General features: G+C 40.8%; 1 protein-coding gene across 7 annotated transcripts in view; it reads right to left on the minus strand.

The window, feature by feature from the left end:
• The window catches only part of kazna (kazrin, periplakin interacting protein a), a 191,540-nt gene that overhangs the window by 92,823 nt on the left and 71,289 nt on the right, over nucleotides 1-27,428 (minus strand). Inside the window, exon 1 of one of the 7 annotated variants that reach the window (XM_069140089.1) lies at nucleotides 2,575-2,688. The exons of the other annotated variants lie outside the window; for them this stretch is intronic. Within the exon in view, the coding sequence (XP_068996190.1) occupies nucleotides 2,575-2,668 (94 nt within the window). The 5' untranslated portion in view covers nucleotides 2,669-2,688. Of the gene's footprint in view, nucleotides 1-2,574; nucleotides 2,689-27,428 lie in introns of those variants that run through there. 7 annotated transcript variants of the gene reach the window in all.

The following is a 27,428-nucleotide window of genomic DNA, read 5'->3' on the forward strand; positions in this document are numbered from 1 at the left end:
AAACGCCAAAACAAATAACAAATGTCAATCACACGTTCCCAAGGACCGAGGCGATATCTTAAAATTGCTAATTTTGCTAACAACTCAGAACAGAACGTCTTGAGGACAATTTTTTAAAATATTTTATACAAATCCTCTCACTTGAGAAGCTGGAACAAGAAAGTAAACACACAACCACAACTGTATAATCGAGTACTCTGCTACAGGATTCAATCAAAGTGCCTTAATTCCCAAGCCACTCTCTTATTGCCCATCGCTTTCATCAGCTTCCCCATGCTCTGGATAATTAACAATTTGGTAAAGCCTAATCATGTGGACATGGGAACTGATTTGATTTAACCTTGATTTACCAGGGAGAACCCCATGAGACACTGGCAGACGGTTTGTACATTGGATATGAATGGTAAAGAGACTGACAGAGAACGAGTGGGAATTTGATAACCGCCATCAGCTGCTCTTCCAATTTGGCAAGGTGACAGCACAAGACAAGAGGATTGCTGCTGCCACAGGAAGAGGACACAGGGTTGTAGGTGTCACTACATATAAATGTGGACACACACACACACACACCACAGGACAAATATAAAATCACATACACATGTTCAAACAGGTATGGGCAGCCATCTGTGCGCACACACTTCCAGCTTCCTCTCATCTGCGCCGTTGAACAAACCATCTGTTCAGGACTTCTGAATCTGTGCAGTTTATGTTGTAGTCCTCGTCCGCCACAGACAACACTGTAAGACAGAGCTTACAATTGTTTTCTTCAAAGTTATGCATTTTTGACAGACTTTATGCTATGCACTCGACTATAAAGGTACGCTACAAACATTACGAATGTATTTTTCTACAAAGAAGAATGCAACGCTTTGATTGGGACCAAATCCTAAATCCAAACAAAAAAAAAAAAATTGATTTTAGTTGAGAATTTTAGAAGGATGTAGGCCGAGTCTGTCAGTCAATAAATACATCTATAGCTATGATTAAACCTCAAAATCATACTGCAAGAATAGCATAAAGATCCATAAAAGCAGCAAGGATGTGTTTTGTGCTAACATGCAAAAGCAGCACTCCAAAAAAAAAAGTGATGAAAATATAAAACCAGCCACCTATAAGAAAACATCCTTCAGCTTGATCAGACAGAGATCAAAATGTTGCTCAGACTTCCCAACTGTCTTGCCTAATAGACTGTGGGTATGTACTGAGTCCTCATACACCAGGAGGAGTAACTGACAAACACCTTTTCTGAAACCCAAACTACTGTCTTTGGACGTCAAATCTTTTTGGACATGAAAGAGAACAATTGCTGAGAACCAGACAAAACAAACCCCTTACATGTCAAAATTTAAGTAAAAAACAAACAAAGACTGAACATGATGTCTCTAGACGTTCAAGTCGATATTCCTTTTGAGGCATATTTTTTTTTTAGTCTTCTATGAGCAGATATTCTTTTGACAAAGTTATTTCGCCCATGCAGTTTTGCACAGTGTGCTCAGCGACAACAAGTCCGTCCTAGAAATGTCAATGTGCCAAAACAAGACTGTGGGATCACAGTTAATTTTTCGCTTGGTAATTCCTAAAGCTTGTAGCGACACTGAAAGGGTGGTTTCAGTGTGAGTAAATTATGCTGGGTAACAGAATGGGTGCAGAGGATGACAACCTCTGAAAGCCCTGAGACGAAAGAGGATTTTAAGTGACACAATTCAATTTGCAACCTAAATTGCACTGAGCACCACCTATTAGTTCTGACTTTTCTGTGTGGATAGATGAGGGACAGGTTCATGTGTTTGACACTACAGTGGTGTTGAATAACATGTAACTGATAGCTAGTTCTCCCTACTTGTCACAAATCCTCAGCTTTTCTTACAGGTGGATCGTTTTCTCTGGGAAAAGCACTGTGATGCGTTCACGGGCCCCAAAATCTAATCCGACAATTCAAGTACAAACTTGGCATCTTAGCAGCATACTTAAGGTTATGACCATTTCAACTGTTACTGCTCCTTTCATCTGCACACAAAGAGGTGGAGGATTAATGTGGCAAGTCACTGTTATGTATCCCAATGACATCAGTTTCATTGGTTCACAACTGACTCAGCATCAGGCCATCTGGCCTCATAATGTACTGTACAACAAGGGTGCATGTCCCGGCATAATACCTCGGCTTGATTGAAAACATGACTGCTCTCACTGAACTGCAGCGTCACATCTGGTGCTCTGCAAATCATGTCACATGAAGGAAGGTTTTTTTGTTCAAATTTAGATGGAAAGTTTACAATTATTTTGTGTATGATAACCATTTTCTAATATTAACAGCACTATTGCTCTGGTAACACAAAGATAGAACAAGTTAATATGCTGCCAGACTCTTAAGGGAAAAATAATCAAAAATTCATACAGATTGAATAAACCTGACACTTCTTTGTTTTCCACTGTAAAAAAGGGAATTCCCCAGCTATCCTAATCACTTCCTTCAAATGGTGAACTAGTTTGCCTATATTATCCCATTGCAGTTAGCCCAAGAAAAAGAAAAAAATACAATCCCAGCTGAGTATGTAACTGTTTGTCAGCCATTACCTGCACTGGTCCCCATTCTTCCAGGTTCAGGGCTGACGCATATCCACCGTGGCAGCCGGTCGCCAACACTACGCCGGGATGAATAGTCCGTCATCCCTGCTTCCCTCTCTCCCTCCTCACTCTGCTCTCTGCCTCTTGCCGGAGCCGTTTGCTCAGCTGTTCCCCTCTCTGACCGCATTTATCCCAGATGAGCGCCGCAGCTTACCCCGTTAATCTGTGTGTGTGAATGAGCCTGTGCGCCTGAGCGTGTGTGTGTGTGTGTGTGTGTGTGTGTGTGTGTGTGTGTGTGTGTGTGTGTGTGTGTATATATGTGCGTCCAGTCATCCTCTCATTGTCCCCCTGATGATCATCTAAAGACACGCCCCGATCAGCTGGGACACGGACACACACACACACACACACACACACACACACACACACACACACACACACACACACACACACACACACACAAGACAAACGGCACTCGTGGGACAGACATTTAAGTGGAGGTCATATCTGAGGTTCATAAAATATATATGGAGATCTCACAGCACATAAAGGTCTTATGAATCCTGTAGTCAGTGATGTTTACTCCAACCCCCCCCCCCCCACCTCCCCCAAACCCCCCACCAAGAACCCAGTCATTCTGCAGTAAAATAAAATCCCCTAAAACAGTGGGAACATGCATTTGTGTTGGTTGTCATTAACCGAAAATGGGTGCAGTGTTAGGGTTGTATGTTGTTTCCCAACCTGTCCTTCCTCGTAAAGCTGAAGCCATAAAACTGTTCAGGATAAGTAAAAAGGTCTCAGCATCGTTCCAAACACCCGATCTTCAAATTTGTGTTTGTTTGAATGGTGACTGGAGGAGAAATAACACTGACTGACAACAATATAAATAGAAAACAGTGAAATCTAAATTGATTCGTGAAATCTGTTTTTCAAATGTTCACTGGGAACTCTGGAAAATTTACATATTTTAGCTTCAATATTAGCAGTGTAATGGGAAGTAGTATGATGATTATGTTTTGAGATAGAAAGACACACACATTGTACATTGCGCAAAAGGAGATATTCATTGACAGAAAATAACTTTCCCCCTCCTTCTGTTTTAGGCTTTAGTGGATGCAGTTTGTGACAAAAAAATCAGTTCACTTCCATTTGCATGTTAACATTGACTTTGCACTCTTGTCATCTTAAGATAGCTTCTCACAATACATAATGCAGCTAAAGATGATTGGAGTGTGTTAGTCCGGTACAGTATCCAGAGGGACGGCGCACACCGTTTCCTTTTGTCCCACAGGGGATGAAGGGGATTAAGTGAAGACAGCATCTTAATGAGAACATTTAAAAAGACACTTTATTCCTGAGTTTTATTTCAATAGGGATTGTATTGTAAAATAAGCTAATGTATTTTGTCATGTCGAAAGATGATATACTGTTTTTGTACATTTTATGGCCCAGCAGGTATAAATAAACACTTTTTCTGCTGCAACGCTGTAGTTTGTTTTTAGTCCAACTTAAATTATAAGTTTGTCAAAATTGTGTCTTGTACCAGGAACTGACTGACCCCCCTGTTACTAACTACAACATTCAGCCCATTCACAACCCCATGTTGTGTAGTGTACAAAACATGTTTTGTGTGTCTGGTACAAACAGAGAACGTGCTTTCAGACTCAGACTGCCAATAAACTGTGTCTTCCGGTCCAAACACTGCATGGCTGGCTGCTGGCTAACACGGTAGTGGCCAGACATGAGCAGCTGTTGTTGTGGTTGAACCAATCCCCAGCTACCTATTTATCTGCCAGTATGTGTGTACGTGTGTGTACGTGTGTGTACATGTGTGTACATGTGTGTACGTGTGTGTTTGTGTGTGTGTGTGTGTGTGTGTGTGTGTGTGTGTGTGTGTGTGTGTGTGTGTGTGTGTGTGAAAGTGAGAGACAGACAGAGTGAATCCCTGCTCAGGGAGAAAAGAACAAAAAGAGATTGTCTCATTTGAGGCATTTCACCAAACAACCATAAATTACAACTGTAAGACCGCGGCTGGGCACCGAACTGCGATACTTTTATGGCATCAATTGAATTGCTTTGATACCATTTGGTATAAAAAAGATGCCCTTTCATTCAGTTCCTAATTTTGATAGCAGTCAAGTCACACTAACAGTTTGCGTTAAATCTCTTAACTACATCTCATCAACGTCAGTGAGCCGCAGCATTTATCATGCATAGCGTCTAATGGGTCCTGCCCGCGTAGATAAAATCATGGGGGCAAAATTTGTATAAATAAAGAGTATCACTCAGGAACTGCTATCAAAGTCAAGGTATTGGCACCAGTATTGAAATTTTTGATACCCAGGCCCAAAGAGGCTAAACTATTAATTGCCCTTTCTTCCAAAGAAACATTATATAATTATAGCCTCTAAGTCAGCTTTCAAGCATGCCATTCTGTCAGTGTTTGTAAAAATATCTTCCACGGTCCACCACTGTCACACATCCACATCTCTTCACCGTCTTCCCGCTGTCCGAACTCTTTCATCAGCCTCTAAAACCTTCCCTAAAGACAAGGTGAAACCTGCACTCACCTCCAGCAGACTCCCTGCAAAGTGAAACAAATAACCCCTTTCACCCCTCTTAGAGGAAACTCTCTGTATGCCTTGACTGAGATTTATGCCACTGGCGGCAGAAAAAAAACCGGTGGGCAGCCGGGAGTTTAAATGCTGGCTTTGTTTTTCTAGACACTGACTGTTTTACGATCCATCATGATTGCGAAGGAGAGGTGTGATTGGGCTGCTTCTGAAACTCCAAGGCCTACTCTTCCTGCTCAGTCAGGGGAGATAAACGCAGTTCTGTACCATGTAAATGGTTTCTCTATTGTAATTATTTTATGATTATTTTATACATACACTACACATAAAAAAACTGCAACTAGATTGTCCAGATAAAATGAGAAGAAATGCCTGCATGAAGATAAATTGATGAATTGAAGATGATTGAAGATGATGGCACCTATATTAACTTCTTGAATAGTACTCTCAGAGGTTTTCAGACATTCAGCAGAAAATCTAACTGTTATTGTTTCTTCTTAAATAGCACTGTAGCTCAAAGGTCATGACATTTTCAAGAAAAAACATGTAAATGGTCCTCTTTTTTTAATATATGAATCTTCTATTATTATAAATGCATGTGTTTACCTTTCTAAAGAAAATGAATGGAGGTGATGTTGAGCTCTAAAATATGCATGTGTAATGTCATTGTTTATTGTATCATGATGCAGCCATACTTTAGGTTTAAAGAGCATACAAAAGTCCCGCAGGAAAATGACTACCGTTAAGTGTACTATGTGTGGGACTGGGTACTGAACTTTGATACTTTTATGGCACTGAACAAATTGCTCCAATAATACCTGCCATCAAACATTGCTTTGTCATTCACTATTAAATTTCAGTAGCTATGCCTAATGTTTTAAAACGCATAACTTTTGCTACATTTACCAGGAATAAGTCTCTTCAACATCAGTGAGCCACAGCGTTAACCATATGTAGTATCTACTTGGGCGGCCAGTCCACATATATTAAATGTGTCTTACATTACGACACCTTATTTCAGATACATTTTTGGCCACATATCTATCCAGGTTACATTAGGATTAGGGTTAGGGTTACTGCAGTAACTGAAGGCTTCGCTTTGTGCAGCCAGCTTGCATTTACATACAAGATGAGGCGTTTTGGGAACATTGGTAAATTAAAGCTGGGTTATACTCTCCCCCCTCTGCATGAAAACTTGAGATTCATGCTGTAATGTATATTTTACTTGTCTTTTTCTTACAATCGATTATATATAATTGGTATAAAAAAATAAAAAAAATAAAAAAAAGTATCATTCTGAAACAGCTATTGAGGTCAAGGTATCGGCGCAGGCATCGACAATTTTTGAACGATACACAGTACTAGTTTCATTTGTGAGTCACAAAGGTCTTTTAAAAGAGTACTTCAAAAATGTACCATTGCAATAATAAAAACCTTTTTTTTTTCTTTTTTTTTTGAAAGGAGCAAAATCAAAGCAGCAGAACCAGAGGTATCATCTTTCTGTTCCATGCATCTCTCATGGAGACGACGTTACCCACAATCCAACTAGAGAGGCAACAATCAAAGATAGCGACAGTTATGCTATTAGCTGCTAATGTAGCCTCGAGTTGAGCAGAGCTGAGGAGCGAGCTCCAGAGGTCGGTGAGCTGACTTGTGCCCAACTCCGCACCTCCACATTTGTTCTTTTTCAGAATCGTAGTCTTCAGCCTCAAACAGAGCTGCCTTAATTTAAGGGAAATTATCAGATTTCACGCAGCCCCCTCTGGAGCCACAAAAGGCTTTATTCAACTTTTTTTTTTTAACTTTTTGCTCTATTCATTAATATCGGGTTTTTTAGTTTTAATATTCGCTTACTTATTTACTAATTTATATGCACATTTAATCATCTTTGTATCCCCTCCATATTGAAAGACTTTAATGAACACACTTCAAAAATTAGGATCCACATGGAAAGCTGGATAAACCTGCAATTCACACACTTCTCAAAAATATGGCACTGCTTTTACAGTGATGTTTTTCCACCACCACCACACACTGGTGTTTTGCCTCAATATGTCTCTTGAGCTTTACTCTGGACCATTGCTGCATTTAATAGTGTTTCCCTGCTGAGCATTCACAGTTGATCTCCTTCAAATTGCACCATACATTGTATACCACAGTTTTGTTAGTTTCTGGAATATTTTGACATTACAGCTTCAGCTCCCGAGTATAACAATGGAATTCACACACAAGTGTGGCGTCTCGGGAAATAGTCAAATAAGAAGCATTCAGCGTCTTAGTTGTCTACATGAAAGAAAGACAGGTATGAATGCAGTATGGCGAACTGAGATTTGTGGGATGTTGTGTATGAGTCAGGGGGGGACGTTATTGTTTAGGTTCATCAGAAAGGTCCTTTCTGAAAATCTTTTTGGATGTAAAAAAAAAAAAACAATGCTGAAAATAAATTATCTGGGATGTGCAGGTTGTATCTTGCATCTTTGGAGTCTGATTTTACATGTGTATAAACGCGAGGCCCCCAAGCAAAAAAAAAATGTGCCACCGAGGGGTTCTGCTGGTTTTACTGTGAGACTCTAAATCAGTTTACGGGGACACACTGTTGTGTCTCAGTACAGTTAAGAGTATCCACAGCTGCCATTTGTTAGGTTACAAGTAAACACACACTTTAATCATTGTTGACAATCATTCATAAAGTTTACAGTAGAGTAGCTGTTCATTTTGAGGATGACACAGAGGCTATGGGTCTGCTTTGGTATGCACAGCGCCCTATCTGCTTGAGAAACTCTGCTGCTAATAATGCTATATTGAGATGTAATGCCCAGCTCTCAGTTTTAATGGTGACTGATGGAGGGCGCAGATGCATTATTGCTCGCTGTTCATCAAGTTAACTTTACACATTAGGAAGTTGAATGAGTTTCCAGGAGATTCTATCAGTGGTAATTACAGGATGAGCAGGGATTTAAATGGGGGGTGGGAGAGTGGGGGGGTTTGAGTGGATTAATCCTTTGTCCTGAATTGGGTGTCCATGCTCAGCATGTATCTTGGACGCATGGGAAAATGATGGTTCCTCTGTGTGTGGTCTGGCCAATCGTAAATTAATCTTAAATTAAGAGATTTTTGAGCAACGGATTAAAGGAGTACAAAAAAAAATCTAAATGTACGAAGGACAAAGTGCTAAAAAAAATAATGACCAAACAGATGTAGGAGAGGTGTACACAGGATTTTTCTATTTTATTTGGTCTTTCACTGTCCTTTCTCCTCTGTACATCCCTGCCTTCAGTCTCCTGACTGATTTGTCACTTTCTTCCTCTGCTCTCTCTCAGCTTTCCATCTCCCCCACTTCTCTTTTCCAATTTCCTTTCTCCTCATCTCTCCTCTCTGCCGTTAGCTGCACTGCAGATTGCAGTAAACCCAGAAAATCCTCTTCATCACACAGAGCAAATACCATCTGCACTGGGTTTGCCCTCAGCTCCAATTAACAGCTAGATATATGGCCTGTAGCATCTGGGACGGCGTCGGACACTCTGACGTGTGAGCTGCACAATTTATACACAAACAAGGCATACCAGGGCAGAGTGTCAATTATCTGTACTGTGACAAGCCTGAAGGGTCACATAAGCTGCTAAATGCTGGACTTTGAAAGCATGTGAACAGTGTGGGAATTTATGTAATTCATTCTCATCACACTTAACTTAAATGGCAAGGAGTTTGGAAGGACAAAAAAATACACAGAAGAAGATAGAAGTTTACGGACGTTGACGTACTCGCCTCTTGGAAAAGAAAGGAACGTTCTGGCTGTGCACTAGTTGTAGTTTATCATCTGGAGCATGCTAGCAGGGTTAGCATTAAAAGCCAGGTAAGGAATTTTATTAAAACACACATCTTCATCGGCCTTCCTGTCGGAAAAACATGCGACTTCTCTGCTCACACTGTGCTGGTCAATTGACCGGCCATCAGCTCAAACCGAACATAGGCACCAAGCACCTGCTAACCGTGTCCACGGACAATTCAATAAAGGTTACTCAAACCAAATGGCTGTGTCCTCGGTGTTGACAAGAAGAGGGAAAAAGCAACTTTGTGCAGTTCTAACGCTGAAATTGCTCTACTGCCTTAAATCTTTACTGCCTTTTTTCTTATTGACTATATGCCATCATTTCAGCATTTTAAATGTTACAATATGAAATACTGTTGAATGTTGAACTTTTGTTATGTATATGAACAAAATTTAATGTATGCTTTCTTTAGTTACCTATGGTACTAAAAACATATTGAACCATGACTCTAAAACCGTACTTAGGTACTTACCAAGCAATGAATTACAGTATGTATACTGTTACACCTCTTCTACTTATAATGCAGACAAAAGTCAGAATCAGGCAGCAAAACTTTTCTTTGAAAATGTATGCGCTGTTACAAACATACTTTCTAACAGACCGGATTGTGCAGTTATTATTGGACAGGTTTAAAAGTGGTAAGTAATGGTGGTGGCTTGTTTACTTGTGTTTAGTTACTTGCTTTGGTCGTCACTGTAGAGGCACAACGGTGCTTGTAACTAAGCTACAAAGACCACAGTGTTGTGATATTTCCGAGACACAGCTTGGCACCCACCAGTTCCAGATATGACCTCAACTTTACACTAATCTTGCAGTGCAAGAAAGGCAGTCTTGACAACGAAATGTGACAAAACCACCCATCTGTGCTTTGTGTGTGGGCAGGTGCTTCTGCATGTAATTAGCCAACTTGTAATGACTTGCGACTCTGAAGCAGCAACTGTGGCAGCAAAAGAGTAAAGGACTCACAGCTCAAAGGCATAAATAAATGACATCGCAGCTTTGTTCCCTCGTCTCGAATTAAGAACATTAATAATTAAATTGAACAATAAATGGAGGTGGCCCAGAGGGGGGCAGAGAAGCAGAGAAGAGAGAACAGCAGGCAGCAGCAGGACAAGGAGGGCATACCACAGAAGGCGCAACGCAGCCCTAAAAATTCATAACTAAACATGAAGCTCACAGCTACATCCAATAAAGGAACACAAACCAGTTCACATTATATATGCTGGGCTGCGGCCGCACGGAGAAAAATGGAGCAATTTATCTCTGCCTTGGAAACAAAAGAGGTTTCAAAAGTTCACTGTAGGACAACAAAGATGGCAAGTAAGGGGTTTGCACTTGCCGAAAAGCAAAGGGAGTTGGGTGGTAAGTCATACGAGGGTGGTCCTGTGAGTCTAATGAAAAGGCCCTGAGACAAAAACAACAAGCACCCACAACATCCTCAAAGACTGCAATGTCTTTGTGGTCGCAGATGGTCAAACAGACCCCTGGGAGTGTTGACCTTGGCTTTGTTTACTCCAGCCAGGGCCTTCAAAGACACCAGGCGAAGGCAGTGCCAGCAACTTTACCTCAGTCTCCATGGAGACAGTGTACTTTTGACTGGGAACTTTCCGGACTCATTACCAGATGAGGTAGTGAGTTCTACCTCGCTGCCTCGCTCTATTTGCTTCCTTACCACTCGTGGATCCGCAGAAATACAAGAGAGAGGGAGACAAACAGAGACAGAAGGAGAGAGGGGTGGCTCCAAAAAATATAATAATATTGCCTGAATGAAACTGCAAGTCACAGAAGGACTGGGGAAAAGGACAGCAAGTGAAAGAAAAAGGGAATTGAAAAATGAGAATGTAGAGGGATGAAAAGAGGGAGACAGAAAGGTTAACGGAAAAGGAGGATGAAGAAGAGGAATGACTAAAGGCGAGGTTTTTCTTAAATGTCATCCATCCGCACCGCTTCAGAATGGCCGGCGCACTGCTAATGGTCTGTTTGGAGGGAAGGGGAGGACACGGAGAGGGACAGTGCACTTGCTGAACTCAGGGTCACATTTTCAAGGAGCTATAATTATCTCCTTTGGATATTGTATGCACAACTCATACTGAGACATTTGAAACCTTCTTTTGATAAATCCTTCGGACAGAAAAATGCAACGTGCTACGAAAGACTGGTTTAAAACATCTGCAAATGACCTTGCTCGTGGCTCTGGTATCTTTCATTCCTCTCTAGAACATAACACACCACAAACACCCCAGAAATTGAAACGTAAACCATGAGACTTTGCGAACCATAGTCCGCTCTATTAGGACGTGCAGCTCTTCAGATGAAAGGCCTTGAAAAACAGAAAAAGACGCTGAAGGCAAGGTAACGAACGGCCACTCGGCCACTGACACAGACCTCCTGCATGAAGTTAGTGCGACTAATGTAGCAGAAAATAGAAGAATCATGAGCCTCTTATCTCTCTTCTAATCACAATCAGAAGAGCAAAACTAAAGGGAGATAACAGGAGGAGTAAAAAGGAGTGAAAGGAAAGTGAGAGCAGAGGAAAGCTTGAGGGTTTCTATAATCTTCATCCTTTCCAATCACATCCGAGGTCCCTTCTTACTCTTATCAGCATTCCTAAATACTTCCCATCATTAGCTAGCTCGTTCGCTTTTGCTATCATTCTCCTGGGCCCCTCTCAATCTGCAATCCAGTCAGACAGCTCCATTTAGCGTGTCCAGGCGTACAGGGCCAACATTCCTTCCCTGCCCATGCCCACCAGTACTCTGGACTCCAGTTTGGTTTTGATCTATTTCTGGCCCTCCGCTGCCTCTCCTCTCATCAGTTCTTCTCATTTCAACCACACTCGGCGGCCGCTGCAGAATCCTAATGAGCAGGGAGAAAACTCACTTCTCTCTGTGCCCTAAGCAGTACGTACGCTGGCATGCGTTCCCGTGTTGCATCTACATAAACAAAGTCGCTGACCCTCCACAGAGGTCCAACCATCTGTAGCGCACCTGTAAAGGACGCAATTAGGCTTTACCGCATGATTGTGGGCTCTTCATTTTGTGGGGCTGATAAAATCTGAAAAAGGATGGCACAGACTTGTGCTGAGGCATGTGCATGAGCTTTGATAGTGTAATCATGCGCCTGTGATAACTGTGCTGCTGGACTCGGAGGCAAACACTTGGAAAGTGACTTTAATCCTTCAGCAAAGCTCTGATCTGGGGCAGTAAAGCAAAGCCCCCACCAGCCTCAAAGACTTCAGGGAGTCGGCAAGGTTGTGCCAGTATTGAATTATTTTTGATGTGGTGATCCAACTTGGCACTCTAATGTTGCATCTATTATTTTATTTCATAATTAGTTTGCTGTAAATTGGGACAACTAGCCTTCACTGTTTCTAATGCATGGTCACATTTCAGTTTTCTCTTTCATAGTCATGAGCTATTTCTTATATAGACCATTTTACCTACAGAACAGTCCAGGATCTCTAATCTGCCGAGCAGGGGCAAGGCTGCTAGTGGGTTTCAAAAGTATAGACTCTCGGAGTGTCAGATAATATCAATACACTTGAGTATCGCTTTATTATAGTTTTGTGATACTGTATCAATTCACAAAAACACTGTACTGGTTTCAAATAAAGGTTTACATGCACACAAAATGAACCTCTGTCTGCCACCAATCTGTGCATGTAAACCTTTATTTGAAACCATTACAGACAGAGGTTCATTTTGTGTTGTGTTTAAACTTCCGACTGCTCAATAGCAGTGTTGTCATCTATTTTCAGCCATTGCACTGTTCCACTACATTGTAGACTGAGATAGGGAGTAGCATAATGGTGCACCAATAACCCTAGCATTAAAAAATCTGTCTGACTATTACCACCGATGGCTAAATCTATGAAGAAAATTGCAATATATATATTGTTTTGCTCATCGTTTCTCAATATTAAATTGCAAAATATAAAATCAGAACCCCTATATTATGATACATACCATGTTGCCAGTATCTTGCCAGTACACTGACCTAACTTACATACATCCGAAGACGGCAATGTAGACAAAGGTATAAGTGAAAGTAAGATGACAGAAGTGACAAAAAAGACACATTTTCTTCCATGACAAACAAGTACTGACGATCTGACCCAAAGACCCAACTAAACAGATTCACTCCAACATGTGTCCAACACTCTGACATCACTTTAGTCATCTAAATTTAAAAACGGTTTGATCATTGATATATGACTGTTAAGTAGTTTGCACGTTCTTCCTGGGCAGTTGTGGGTTTCCTTCAGGTGCTCCAGTTTCCTCCCACAGCCCAAAGACATTCATGTTGGGTTGATTGGTCATTACGAAAGTGAGTTTGGATGTTGGTCTGCCTTTCTATATTGCAGTGTGATTGAGTGGTGAACTGTGCAGGGTATACCCCACCTTTCACCCAATGTCATTTGGGGTAGACTCCAGCCCCCTCATGACCATATTACAGGATAAAACAAGTACAGATAATGGATGGATGTTCGTTAAGTATATTTTTGTTTGAGCAGAACATCACTCTGCTCTGACAGGTCTACATCACAGTGACTTTAGCTATATCTTCTTCCAAATGGCCATGTATGAGGTTAAAGAATATCAACCCACACTGCTGTAGCTATGAACACATTTATCTATGGAGGGTCATTTAAAAACATGTATTTCTCTTGTAATAGCTACTTTATTGATTCGTATAATTCTGTATATAAATAATCTTTGACGTGAAAATAAACTCTACACCACATTGACTCTGACACTGTGTGCAGCAAGTGTACTGAATAGAAAGAACTCTAAGAGGCCTACAATCAATGAGTCAATGATACACTCTGGCATCACGATGTGGAGCGTAAGCCAGGGAATGTTTCTCTGACACCCCAAGCGGCAGAGCAATATCTGAGCGCTAAGCCCATTGTAAGTCAATTTTGTGGGGGGAGACAGACACTGTACAGGCTGTCACGTCACTCTTGACAGAGATTGATTGTCTATGAGGAGATAGACTTTATTCCTTCTTCACAAGCCATTTTCCCCGCCACCAACAGCTTCCTATTGCTCCATCCACTCAAGTAAGATATGCAAAAAGAAACCATTGATCGCATTACAAGCTGCAGAATTATGGGACATTAAAAGGTTGTGGGTTCTTGGCAATCCATCAGCAGATTTTGAAGCATCCAAATAAAGTTTGTGTGAAGGGTTTGATTATAGACTGTGGAAGGAGAGCCAAGCTCTTGTTTGGTGATCCGAAGGATTTAAAATCTAATATAAGCAGCTTATTGCAATGGATCCAAATACACGCAAACATCAATCTCCAGGATATTCTTACAATGACAAGATGTAATGACAGGGATCCAAACATAGATACAGGAACATCCCTTAAATGTGATATTGTGTGCAGTCAAATGCTATGTATTACTAAGAACACTGTTTTTACTGTGATTAGGAGTCAAATGCTAGAAAGTAGTATTTCATAAGGCATTAGGACTTCTTTACAGCTATTAACCCCTCATGAACTGTCCGAACACTTCTGCATGTAAAGGGCAACTCCAAACTTCATCTTGTTTGGTGAAAACCCTTGTTTCACTGACCTCTAGGACTTCATAGTTCAAAATCTTTTACACTATGTAATCACATCCAACCATTACAGAGCTTTACCCTACAGACAAACATGGCATGCAGCCACTGCTGGGTATTCAGGATATTCAGCCTGGGTGTAGTTACTCTAAAAACCCTTTGGTTTTGTCCACGACAATAACCTGGGAGGGTTTATTTCTTGGCCAGGTACAGTAACTACCTGGAGTCTTTTTGACAATGTGAGTTTGCAAAACAACAAGAGAATCGACCAAATAACTGTCCCAACATGATCATTTTAGACTTTGGCTTTTGTATGAATCAAACAAATGAGACAAAAAATATTTGTTTGTGAGCTGTGATGCCAGTAGGTACATTTTATTACCTTTAGACTGAGCCAGGCTGTTTCAATCTGATTCCCATCCAAGCTACGCTAAACACATTCTCGCAATACCGTCATATTTACCAAACACACCAGAGGAGTCCAAGTCTCAGTAAAAAAGCAAATAAATGAATTTCCCTACTGCTTTAATGCTTGAGTCATGATTCAGCTCACAAATTGTACACTTGCACTGTATTTCCTTTACTTACTGACAGCTATGAACACATGACCTGCTGTCTGTTTCATTAGGGAAGGTAAAAAGAAAGAAAAGAAAGAATTCTCCACAGAGGTGAAACTTATTAACAAATACGACGAGTACTGAAACTTTTTTGACCAAATACCGTAAATTCAGCTGAAATGACCTGTTTGTACTGTTCCGTACAAATCTAGAAAGTTGACATTGTAGAGACTGATTTCAGAAAGTAATAGCACAATAGCCCAGCAGGTTACTGATGAACACATTTTTCTGTATCCATTACATTATCTATGAATCTGTTCAACAGTGTCATCAACTTCTTATCAAGGTAATAGCCTTGTGGATTTTGACAGTGAAAAGCTGTAGCATTGTACTTTATGGTCTGTACCAAAATCAATTCTGTCTACACAGCCATGCACATCAATTAATTATCACAGAGCGTGCCAATGCATGGATCACTCACTGCACAAAACAAATGCCCAGCAAGGCTCTGTGTGTGTGTGTGTGTGTGTGTGTGTGTGTGTGTGTGTGTGTGTGTGTGTGTGTGTGTGTGTGTGCGTGCGTGTGTGTTTGTGTGTGCGTATAAGCACCAGAACAGACGTGATGTCACAAGTGCTGCAGTTTTTACTGAGAACATTCCAACCACAAAAACAAAACTTATCACTTCAACTGAAGACAACAAAGTCAATATAAACATGAATGACAAAAAGAATAAGAGAGTTTGAAAATGTCTGACCATGTATCAGTCAAAAAGACTAATCCACTTTCTTCTCATCGTCCTTGTAAAAGTACAAATAATTCAGGTTCTCCTATCTCACATGGCTGTAATGGCTTTATAATCAATGCCCTTAAGACAACAAACCAAAAAAACAAACTGTAGTCAAAGCATGAGTGAAAACAGAACCTGACTTGACAAGTTTTGCCCTTGAGTCACAGGATGACCAGTCTTATTTAAAATTTGCACATTTCAACATTTTTACTCTGCAGACAGAAGGAGAGTGGAGAGTCTCCATTCAAGCGATTTCAAAAGAAAAACTCCACGAGAATCATTGGGTCAATATAACAGTAATACCAGCCAAGGGTTCTGCTGTTGTGGAGCTTTAGAGGATTTTGTTGCATTCACACTGAGTAAAAATGTCCTTATCTTTTATAGTGTGTTAAATCTGACAAAATATTTGCTCTGCAGAAGGGCTTTAAATATGATATCATAGGTATAACATATTAACCTTATCAACGTTAACTGGCTCTAAGTCTTGCTGCCCACTAAGTAACAATAGGATCTTCACCACAATGACTTATCATGCTGTGATTTTTTTTTCCCTGAATCTGAATCATCTGAAACTCTCCGGGATAACAAGGGATGTTAAGGCTGAGCATCAAGCTTCAATACTTTTAAGGCACAGAACGAATTGTTTCGATAATGTCTGGTATTGAAAATGCCTTGTCATATGGTTTCAAATTTCAATACATCCACACGAACATGTTTCTATTTTATGCATAACTTTTGGGAAACCTGTCTAAGTTTTGTGCGCTGCAGTGGGACTGGAGGCATGTTTGGGCAACATCTGTAAATTGTAGCCACAGAAAACAACACTCAGGTCTGTATACGTACAATGTAATTTTCTTTTTGTTAAAATCAATTTGATAATATTTGTATCGGAAAAGTACCATTAAGGAACTGGTATCAAAGTCAATGAATCGGTACCCGTAAAGCAACATTTTTTGGTCGATATCCAGCTTGAGGGTTTGGTTTTGCACCCGAGCATCATTTTTAAATTCTATCATATTTTTTCTAAGCTATACTATATCACAAGGTTTTTAATTAGACAGATGGATTGTACAGCATTACTTCATAATACATATTTGGCAAGCAAACAAACAAATAAGAAAGCGTTCCCCTGGGGCTGACTGAGTCAAAGATTCTTTGTAGTATTCCTTAAGATGACAAACTCTCCTTTACAGCACACTTGTTTCAAACAAGAGACTGGTAAAAAGAAATATGTCTCCCTCGCATATCAGCAACCTACCAGCTGTCAAACCAACAACTTCTCTTGCCAGAGGATTAAGACCAAAAAGGTGGGGAGTAACTGACACAGGGGGAAGCGAAAACCTTGCTCTCCCTCTCAACTTCCTTTTGAACTCTGGATGAACTCTCCTTGTTTGGATGTCAGATACGAGACAAAGCTGCTTCACTCGCGAGAGATGACGAGTCATAACTAACTCTAGACTGACAGCAGCTGGCAGTACCTGTCCCTTTGTTACGTCTAAGAACCAACTTTTAAAATACAAATAGGACATTCTACGACATTTCAGAGCTTTTTTCTGGTAGTAAGAGACTTTTCACTACTTGATGCTTGAGTAAGTATTTTGGAGCTTTTTGGAGGTCTGTCAGCAGACAAGGAAATGCAACATGAACAGGTCAGGTAAAGGACAAATGTTTGAGTTACATTTATACAAAGCATCAAGCAAGTGAGCAAATCAAAACATCACGAACATCCTGTGCAGAAGTACAATATCCCTTTGAAAATTTTACCTTTCAACTAATAAGCTAATTTGGCTCAAGAATCAAAGGTGTTGCGATGCCAGCCACACACTGGTAGCACCATCCTCCATGTCTGAGTGTCTGAAAGTAAAACAAATGCAGGGTTTGTTGACCAGAATATGGGTCAGAGTGTGCAATGATGAATGCCAGAAACTTCAGCAAGTATTAAAGTATTATGGTCCAATCTTATTGAGAACATTTAGTAGTTTGCAAAACTAAAAGGATAAAAGTATGATGTCCCTGAGAGCTCAGCACTCTGCGACCAAGTGGATACATAATACTGTTTAACTGAACAGCTCCTGTATTGCAGGTTATGGAAATAACTAACTAAGTAAAAGCCAGCTAACAGCTTGTTTCACAGTTAATGATATTTGATTTGATAGGCTAATAATAAGCAAAGTACCACCACTACATGGCAGATATCTGCAAAAACATATGAATCATGCCATTAGCAGACAAACAGACAACTTAAATGCTCATTTTCAAAATAGTTTTCTGATATTTGACTTAAGTAATGTGAAGAGTCACCATGGCAACACCACTGTGTCCATCACATTTTAGTGCCCCCTGAAAACATTTCCTGCGTGAAAACATACAATAGCCTGTGCTATTTGCAATGTTTCTGTATTTGGTTGTGTTCTGTGTTTAAAGCTATTTGGTGAAAATGTTTTCAACATTTTCTTATTTTTTGTCAATTTATATGTTTTCTTAAGTGGCAAAGCTGCCATTAAGTTGTCTAAAATGATAGAAAACCAAAAATACAAGAAAATAGCAGCCACCGAGTTAGAATGACACATATATCAACTACATCATTATTCTAAGATCATTAAAAATGTAAACAACGCCTTACTTTCAGCCAAGCAATGTCTCCAGCTGAGAGGGTCAAGGATTTTCTCTGGGTGACAACTTACAAAAAGGTCAGAGGCATGTGGCACCTGTTTTTTTATTTTCCTCCTGCCTATTGATGAAGCATCTGCCTCGCTTTCTGCTGATGATGATTCAATGAGCCCTCAACAGGCACTGAACACTTTTCTAATGACCGTGTGAGGACATCACATCCTCAGTTTGGAGGTCATGTGGCCTTGGATTTGGGGTCATGTAGGCTCAATGAGAGTCAAACGATGCCTTCAGATGCATCGACCCTAAACTAACATCCATGCTTGTTGAGTTTCAGAAGGCGTTCACTCGCTTGCATCTTGATGCGCTGCTCGGACAAACAGCTCAGATAATCAATTCAGGTGCAGTTAAAGCCAATTCACAATACAAGGAGACTGCAAATGGCTCTAAACACATCCAATATCAACCGTGTAATGTCTTCACAACAAAATAACTGCACTACACTGGGTGTGTGTACATGCACATTAGTGTCCTGGTTTTGTGTCTTATCCTGGCTTTGATCATGTTCAGGATATGGTGTTTACAAGAAGCATAAAAACCTGGTTATTGAACGTTTTTGATCATCTGTGTACAGTTGTGCCTTTATTTCTCATATTTCAACCAAGATACCAAAGTGCAAGGAAACACAGCAAACTACAGAGACACTTATTGTGGTATTATCCTGATTAATAAAATGAAAGATAAAACAGAAGAAATCAGTAAGTGGAATGAGTCAAATACAGACTCACTGAATGAATTAATGCTAATTTGTAAGAAACCTACAAAGGACTAAAAACTGAGAAAAAGTCTTTACACCTCAGGATGAAAATTCAAGTTATTTCCCACCTTTTCTGAGGTGAAACCAACAGCGGGAAATCTGCAATTACTTTAGTTAAATGTAAATGAGCAATTTTACATCGGCTTGCTAGTGACATAATCTATGTCTGACATAATGGAGGAGAATATTTCAAGCAAACCTGCATTTTCTGTGACCGTTTTTTTTTTTAACTTGGACTGGTACGATAAGTGAACTTTAATTATTGTTTGGCTGGTAATTGCTGAGTCAGAGGTTTGTATCAGGGAAATAAAATTATAGTAAATGACAGAAAACTTAGAATTTGACCTTTTCAGAGTATTTAGCTTGGAGTTTTTTGTATTTTAAAGTAAATGTATAATGTTTTTCATGCCAGCATTAGTGGAGAACTGCATAAAATGTGAGCAATTCAGCAATGCTAAATTTGCTTTGACAGCCACAGAACTGTAGAGAAGATAACACATGCACCTTCTTCTGGCATCTTCTGTGTATAAAAAAGTGGACCTGACACTGCAAGTCTGAGGGTATTTTCAAGTATAAATGCATCAGCAGATGAAGTATGACTTTCAAGTCATTTTTCATTCCAGAGAATAGGAGCAAAAAAGCAAAACAAAAACAAATTTGATTCATGACGTGAAAAAAAACTAATGAGGTAGAGGATGAAGAGTACCTGTAGACAGATATTGTGTACCTGTGAAAATAGCACCACAGTATTTTTTTTTAGCCCTGTTATAGAAGGTTAGGTCCTCACACACAAAGACATCACGTTTTGCACTGTGTGTGTGTATGTCAGTTTTCATACATTACCGTACGTGATGTTTCCTCTGCTCCAGCATGACGCCAGGGTTGTGACGACACACACATCGGCTCTTGAGCCTCCCACCCTCTGCCCTCTTCATCCACTGTGACAGCCCTCCTCATCTGTTCGCCTCACACTGGCACTGCCCCTATCCGCTGGAGGCTTTATCCAATTTGTCAGGGTTGGCATACACATGGCTCAAGATGCCTCCCTCTGCCTCCACCACACATGCCCCGTCCTTCCTCTCCGTCATGAGGCTCTGAAACAGCCCCGTCTGTGCCAGTGGGCATTACGATACCTGATGGCGGGGCCCACCTGCCACCACTGTGACATCCAGGCCTGCCCAGTCTGTTTCTCCAACCGACCAGGCACCAGCTGGCCGGACAGTCTGCATGCTGATAGATGGACAATTGGAAGCTGGACGATCCCTCACACTCACAACAGCCAGGCCTGACTAACTGACTAGAACAGACACAGAAACAGCATAATGTCTGTGTATGCTGACTGTTGATATGATAATTAATTAGAAACAAAAACAGGACGTTGGATAACAAGAAACAGAAGAAAATAAAAGCACTCTTAACATTGCATTAGGGGTGCATGCCAGGGATCTCCAAGTAGAACATTTCTCAAACTTAGCTTTGATGTGGAAAACTTTAAAATGGGCACTGCTTCAGAGTCTGTATGACAAGATAATATAACAGAAAATGAACTCCCCTCTTAGTCATATCATGTCATTATTCCACATATCCATACTTTACAATTCGGACAGCTTGCAAGTTACGAAACCTTGCACAGCAATAGGAACGATGATGTAATGTGTCTGCACCCACTGACCTCTGGCCCTCTGTCACTAGTAATGCTCACAGCTGCACATTTGGTTTAAGCATCCAATGCGATCACAGCAAAAGACAGAAGAAATGTGGCCCCCAGAATGAAATTGAAACCACTACCAGACAACTAAACTTCTGTTTTTTTTGCCTCAATAATGAGCTTTCTGGACTCGACACTGTCGACAAGATTAAGGGCTCTAATCCAAGCGGCATGTCAAGTAAAAAATGTGGGAGGTGAATGGGAGTGTTTAATACGCAAATAGCTACTTCAGTGTCAGCTGTGCATGAGTACGTCTACACTCCCACTGATCCTTGTCTGTAAACATTGAACGTCAATGGGTTAGGCCAAGAACACAGCATCCTGTGCACTTTTCCAAGAGCAATTTCAAGGCAACGTCTCAAACACGCTGAAACACCTTCCAAACTCCCTTGACTGGCCCTGAGCTTGTGAAAGTCATTTGACACATGACTAGAGCCTTTACAGAATCACTGATCGGAGAGCCCGCTCTATTTGTCAGCTCCCAAACGCTGCAGAGGGATGTGTGCAAAGAGAAATCTGAGCCGAGACCAGTACATATGTCTGAGAATGCTGCGAGGCAAAGCAATGCCTCTGCAGAGCTATGCAGTAACTCTATTCGGTCATACCTGCACCCAAAATACCCGGATCATCTTGGGTTGCACACGCTGTTTGTCCCGTTGCAAGGATACAAAATTAACATCCTGTAGTAGAAGCCTGAAGACCTGAAGATGTTCTGCACAAAAATGTAGTTAAGAAAGCAGATGATTATTTATTTATTTATGTATTTATTATATGGTGGTACAGTATATTAAGATTGTTTTGCATTACAAAGTTTCCTCGGATGTCCATCCATTATCTATACCCGCTTTATCTTGAACAGGGTCATGTGGGGGGGGGGGGGGGGGGGGGGGGGGCTGGAGCCTATCCCAGCTCACTTCGGGCGAAGGCAGGGTACAACCTGGACAGGTCGCCAGTCCTTCACAGGGCCACATAGAGACAGACAGAAACAAAGACCATTCACGCTTTCATTCACACCTAAGGGCAATTTGTAGAACCACCAATTAACCTGAGACGCATGTTTTTGGATGGCGGGAGGAAGCCGGAGTACCCGGAGAGACCCACGCAGGGAGAACAAGCAAACTCCACACAGAAAGGCCCAGGCCCGGATTCAAACCCGGAACCTTTTTGCTGTGCGGCGACAATGCTAACCACTGCACCACTGTGTCGCCCTCCTCGGATGTCCAACAGGGATAATAAAAGATATTGAGTTTTACAATCAAATTAAGGCCTTGTCTGAAAAAGTACAATACTTTCTAAACACTTACCTGCTGAGAAATAAAGTAAAAGACAGACACACATCTCCACCATCATTACACCATCCCCACACAGTACGGCAGCATCTCGTAATGATCACACAGTGCACAACATTGATCTCACAGAAACGGAACAGAGGACGGAAATAGGTAACTCATCATTTCAATCTTCCACTTCCAGAAATGCGAGCTGTGCAGAGGAAATGTCATTTCATCATTGCTGCTGCTGCAGCCCAACGTCTGACTGCACCTCATTGTGAATAATTGCTGACAAAATCTTAGGAAGCCCCGCAGCGGACCCCCCCCCCCCGCCGTCCCTCCCCAGTCCCAGTCACATCACATCATTCAAAAACCACTGGGGGGGGGCTCAATGTCTGACGAGCACACACTCTCCTCTTCTCCTATCTCAGCCTATTAGGAGCCATTCTCCGGGGCTACATAGCAGACCTATCAGCTTACACTGTGCAGATTTTTTTACACCAGAGTCCCATCCAATGTAATTGCAGTATAGCCTCACATACATTTAGCTGCTCTCATTTTATTTCTCTTATGATCTCTGGATCAGAGGCAACAATACAGTTCCGACTGTTTCTCATTCTCGTTATTTGGAGGAACAAGTTTGTTCTAATCCGTGGTCCACATATACTGTAAACTGAAGGCCTAATGGGAGGTTGTAGTGGCTCCAGTACAAAAAACAATGATGCCAACCACCCACGATGACCTACTAATGAAGCTTTCCATCAAATTAATGAGAGTTTTAATCATTGTTCACAGAAGTCTATCCACATGGTGCAGTATTCATTACACTGGCCTGTCACCTCACAGGAGAACATTCAAAAATCCTTTCACAAATGTGGGCAAAGTGACATTTACATTGTACTTTCCCTCCTTCTCACCCTCTGCCTCCACAGTTTTGCCAGACACTCAGCAAGCTCAGTATTTGCGCCTCATGGCATCTGAATATGTGCAATGTCACAGATTACCGAGCACACTTGCTTAAGCCATCTGCCGCTGTGTGTGAGAGCGTGTGTTAGCATTTCTTTTCAGGAAAGGCAGGCGGAGAAGGACAGAGGGCAACGTAAATTTACATACCCGAGAGCCGCTCAAACTCATTAATGCATACTATGATCTACTTTCATCGAAACTTCAAATATTCTCAATGTTACAGACCTGACCTACCCAGTTGCAATGAGGGGCATCAAGCTGTCTGTTTAAGTAAAGAATAAATATTATCTGTGTATAGTACTGGGTGGATGGCTTACTTAGAATGAGGGTTGCAATGTCAGCCAAAACCACTGCTGGTGTGTCAAGGCTGTTCAGCTGTGGGGAGTGTTGGTCCTGAAAACATTTTTTTCCTGTGTTTATGACAAGGCCACACAGAGGTGTGTGTGTGTGTGTGTGTGTGTGTGTGTGTGTGTGTGTGTGTGTGTGTGTGTGTGTGTGTGTGTGTGTGTGTGTGTGTGTGTGTGTGTGTGTGGCCATGCTTTGAATACACACCCAGAATATGGTGGGGAAACAGCATGTCATATACTTTAAATGTACACCACATGGTAATCAATCTAATTCACTGGGACCTTTCACTCAGTTGATGACTACATGTATATGTGAATGAATGACCTTTAAGCATATGGTTACAGACTAACATCATTCATCATTATCACACTTTATAGGCAAGTAATTACTCCCTTCAACCACATGCTCAGGTTCCAGCCTTATTAATTATACCAACATGGGTCATTCCTTTTGAAATACCACCTCCAGTGGGTGGTGATTCCTTACAAACTCGGGATTCATTAGGAAAGTTACAGCACTTGATGCCACAAGAGGAGCTAAATGAAGGTTGCCAAAGGCAATTTAGGCGTATCCAATTTTTGTTGCAGTTTTGAAGACTGCTCTGATGAGTAACCATCTGTTGGGTAACGTTGTCAAATAAATGACTATAAAACGTGCCATAAACATGGAACCTGAGGAGGACTATCATTTTCCCCCACACAAGTCATTAAGTTTCTCATCGCCGTAGACAGAGAGGGATTCAAAAGCCATCTCCATAGACAAAAACACTAATGAGATTTGGTGGCATTTTCGCAGTTTGAGGTAATTCACTGCAGTCTTTTATGTCTGCATTACCATGTTATAGCTTTCCTCCTTTGGTTTCTTTGTTTTTTCAGTCACCAAGCCGGCGTTTTACATCAACTGCCTCTTTGAGTGACAGCAGCTTTCCTCCTATCCCTCTTCATCTAATCAATGAAGAGAGGGAGTGAAAGGCTACAAAGGTAATGACATGTTTCAAAATGTCAAGTTTTTCAGACATTGTCTGAGCGGATAAAAGACAGCAGGAAATGCAATTCATGGAAAAACCTGTAATCTATGTGAGGGCATTCCACACTTGAATGACTCTGCAGGGATTTTGACAGGACCACAACTTAACAATAAAAGACAACGGTGGAAATGATATTTCTGCCCCAGGGCTTGATGCAGCACAGGCAGTGATCAAATGTTCAGCGTCTGTGCATTGAAACGTATAAATTTCTCTGGATAGGGTGTAAGTAAGAACACACAGCTAGGTTTCCATAAATATCGCCCTGTGTTTTTTTTTAATCTATCCAATATTCTACTATTGTGTCATATAAAATCAGTTTAATGTGTCCTTCAAATTTTTATAAATAACTCAAGTAAAACATAATCATTAACATTAAAGTAATTTCCCTCATTATATTTCCAGTGCTATTGATCTGTATAATTTCATTAAGCACTGAAGTCATACTCTTAACAAAAATGCAGTGACATTTGAAGCAAGCCTGGAAAAAAAATGTATGTCAAAGACCACTTTTTGCATACATTACTGGAATTTAAGAGGGCAGGATATCATGCGAAAGCCTGTTGACATTTTCTGTGTCCAAAAGATGAAACTCCTGTTTTTATTCCATATATATTATGAATCATTTGTGAGTCTTTAGTCAACTAGCTGTGACACAGCAGTGGTGAGCTGCATGTACAGCATGTATTCAGTGTTGTTTATCCATTTGAATATTAAAGCAGAAATCAGGTGTGCATGTCACATGTTTCCATGTAAGCATGTGTATCATGCTGCACAGTGGAAGAATACAAATATCCGAGCTTTTCTTCTTGATGTTAATGAGGCGTTTACAGTGCGAGCAGTGTCTCTCCAATATACTGACAATTGAACGTTGGCGCTGCACGCAGGATGAGAGGAACCCCACAGCGAAGAAAGGATCTGCGCTCAAGTGTAAAAATTGCAATCAGAGACCAAAGTAATTTCACTGAAACGCTGTGTTACCTTAGTGAGCCTAAGCAATGATACCAGGGAAGTCAGTGTTGCAGTGAGCCAGTGTATGCAGTCTTGTTGCACAGCACATCAAACACAGTGGCATTAAATATTGCTGTAGGAGTTTCTGAACTGCCTGGTGCTCACAAGAAGAGGCAGAGATTAGATGCCTTTCTGGCACTGAGATGCCAATGGGTTCTGCCACGCCCAGGGTCTGAAAAACAGGATGAAAAATAAATAAATACAATTGCTGAAATAAATCGATAAGTATACTCGGGCAGCCGTCAGTATACCTGGGCGGCCCGTCCAAATAAGTCTATGTATGGGAAACACTGCATATAAAATAAACTTGACTTACTGCATATTTTTCAAACTCTCTGTGATCTATTCAGAAACGGGTGGTGAACTACTGGTAGTTCCCAATCTACAGGTTGAAGACCCCTGCTTTAAGGTGATATATATGAGGACAGACATAAGTTCATGTTTAAATTATCAACACCCATTACTACATTCTGTGCAATTGCTGGAATATATATTCAAATTCCAGTGCTGGCTAAAAGCATTAAAATCATGAGCAGCCAGGTCCCTCTGCTCTTCACCTTTAAAGGAGTAATTACTTTTTAAGCAAACAGCCTCCCAAAATTCTTAATGCTGTACAATGTCAATATCCGAGAAGGTTTTTCATGAGTGGAATAACAGCACCAACGAACTGTAGCCTCAGTGGCTTTTTAACATGCACAGTTTGTCTGTGCATTAATGATGAATGACAGCAAATCCTCCCTGTGAGGTGATATAATCGGTCTAATTCATTCTTGATCTCCTGGATGATGCTCCCTGGAAGATTAATATATTTTATGTGTGTTTAATTATTATGCATTCAACTCAATGATTACCTCAACATCATGTAAAACTTTTTGATGAGCTTCAGATAAGAAAGCAGGCCTTTTGTGTCTGGCAGCGAAGAATTCAATACTCTTGTGAACGCTTAGGCGACCATGCTTGAATCAAATACCCTCACTCTTAACTACAAAAATAGACGAGTAATGAAATAGGATATGACTGCCCTTCGAATGATTAATAAATAAACATTATCATCCCTCACAAGAGGTGGTTCATAATTAGGTCAAGAAAAATATCCAATGTCAGCATTTTTTGTACAAGTAAGGAAGAGTGCTTGTAAGTATCGGTAAATTTGGCTGTTAAGCAGACCTTGTCAAACTGTAACTGTGTTTAAGATATGTTCACTCCTCAGTGTACACACAGCAAATTCACATCTTTGGAATAAACTCTCTCTGAGTTCAAATCAACTGTTTTTGCTTGTACATGTGAAACCATCGAATACACTCTCAAGTAGAGTGAAAGTAACTCTTTTCTTGGAGTTGATTTTTAACGCTTTTCAGGAGTTGAACCTTGAACTCTTTGGGAGTCAAAACTCAAAACTTTACTTTAACCTTGAGTTGGAATGTGAACTTTTTCACAATGTTAACGGTCAACACTTAAAAGTGTGTATTGTTTGACATTCATGGAGTTTCATCACACTAAAAAGGTTTTAGGTAAGACTGACAACAAGATAACAACATATTCATCACAAATGTATATTTAACAATTATATGCAGTGTGATTATATGCAGTGTGCAAACTAAACAATGTATTAATGTGACTGTGATTGGTATATATTGTAGCGTCCCTGCTTAAGGAAGCCACCAGACGGTACTCGGTTTTCTGGAACTTTATTTGGAACAATACACAGGCTACTGTGGGCCGTAGCCAACGCCAACATTACAGCTAATTCTTACCGGTAGCTCTACACAGCATGTCTTTGTCGCACACACACTT

Source organism: Embiotoca jacksoni, unplaced genomic scaffold (genome assembly GCF_022577435.1).
Source record: "Embiotoca jacksoni isolate LCO1_2020_lvr unplaced genomic scaffold, fEmbJac1.0.p SCAF_9, whole genome shotgun sequence".
NCBI classification, from domain to species: Eukaryota; Metazoa; Chordata; class Actinopteri; family Embiotocidae; genus Embiotoca; species Embiotoca jacksoni.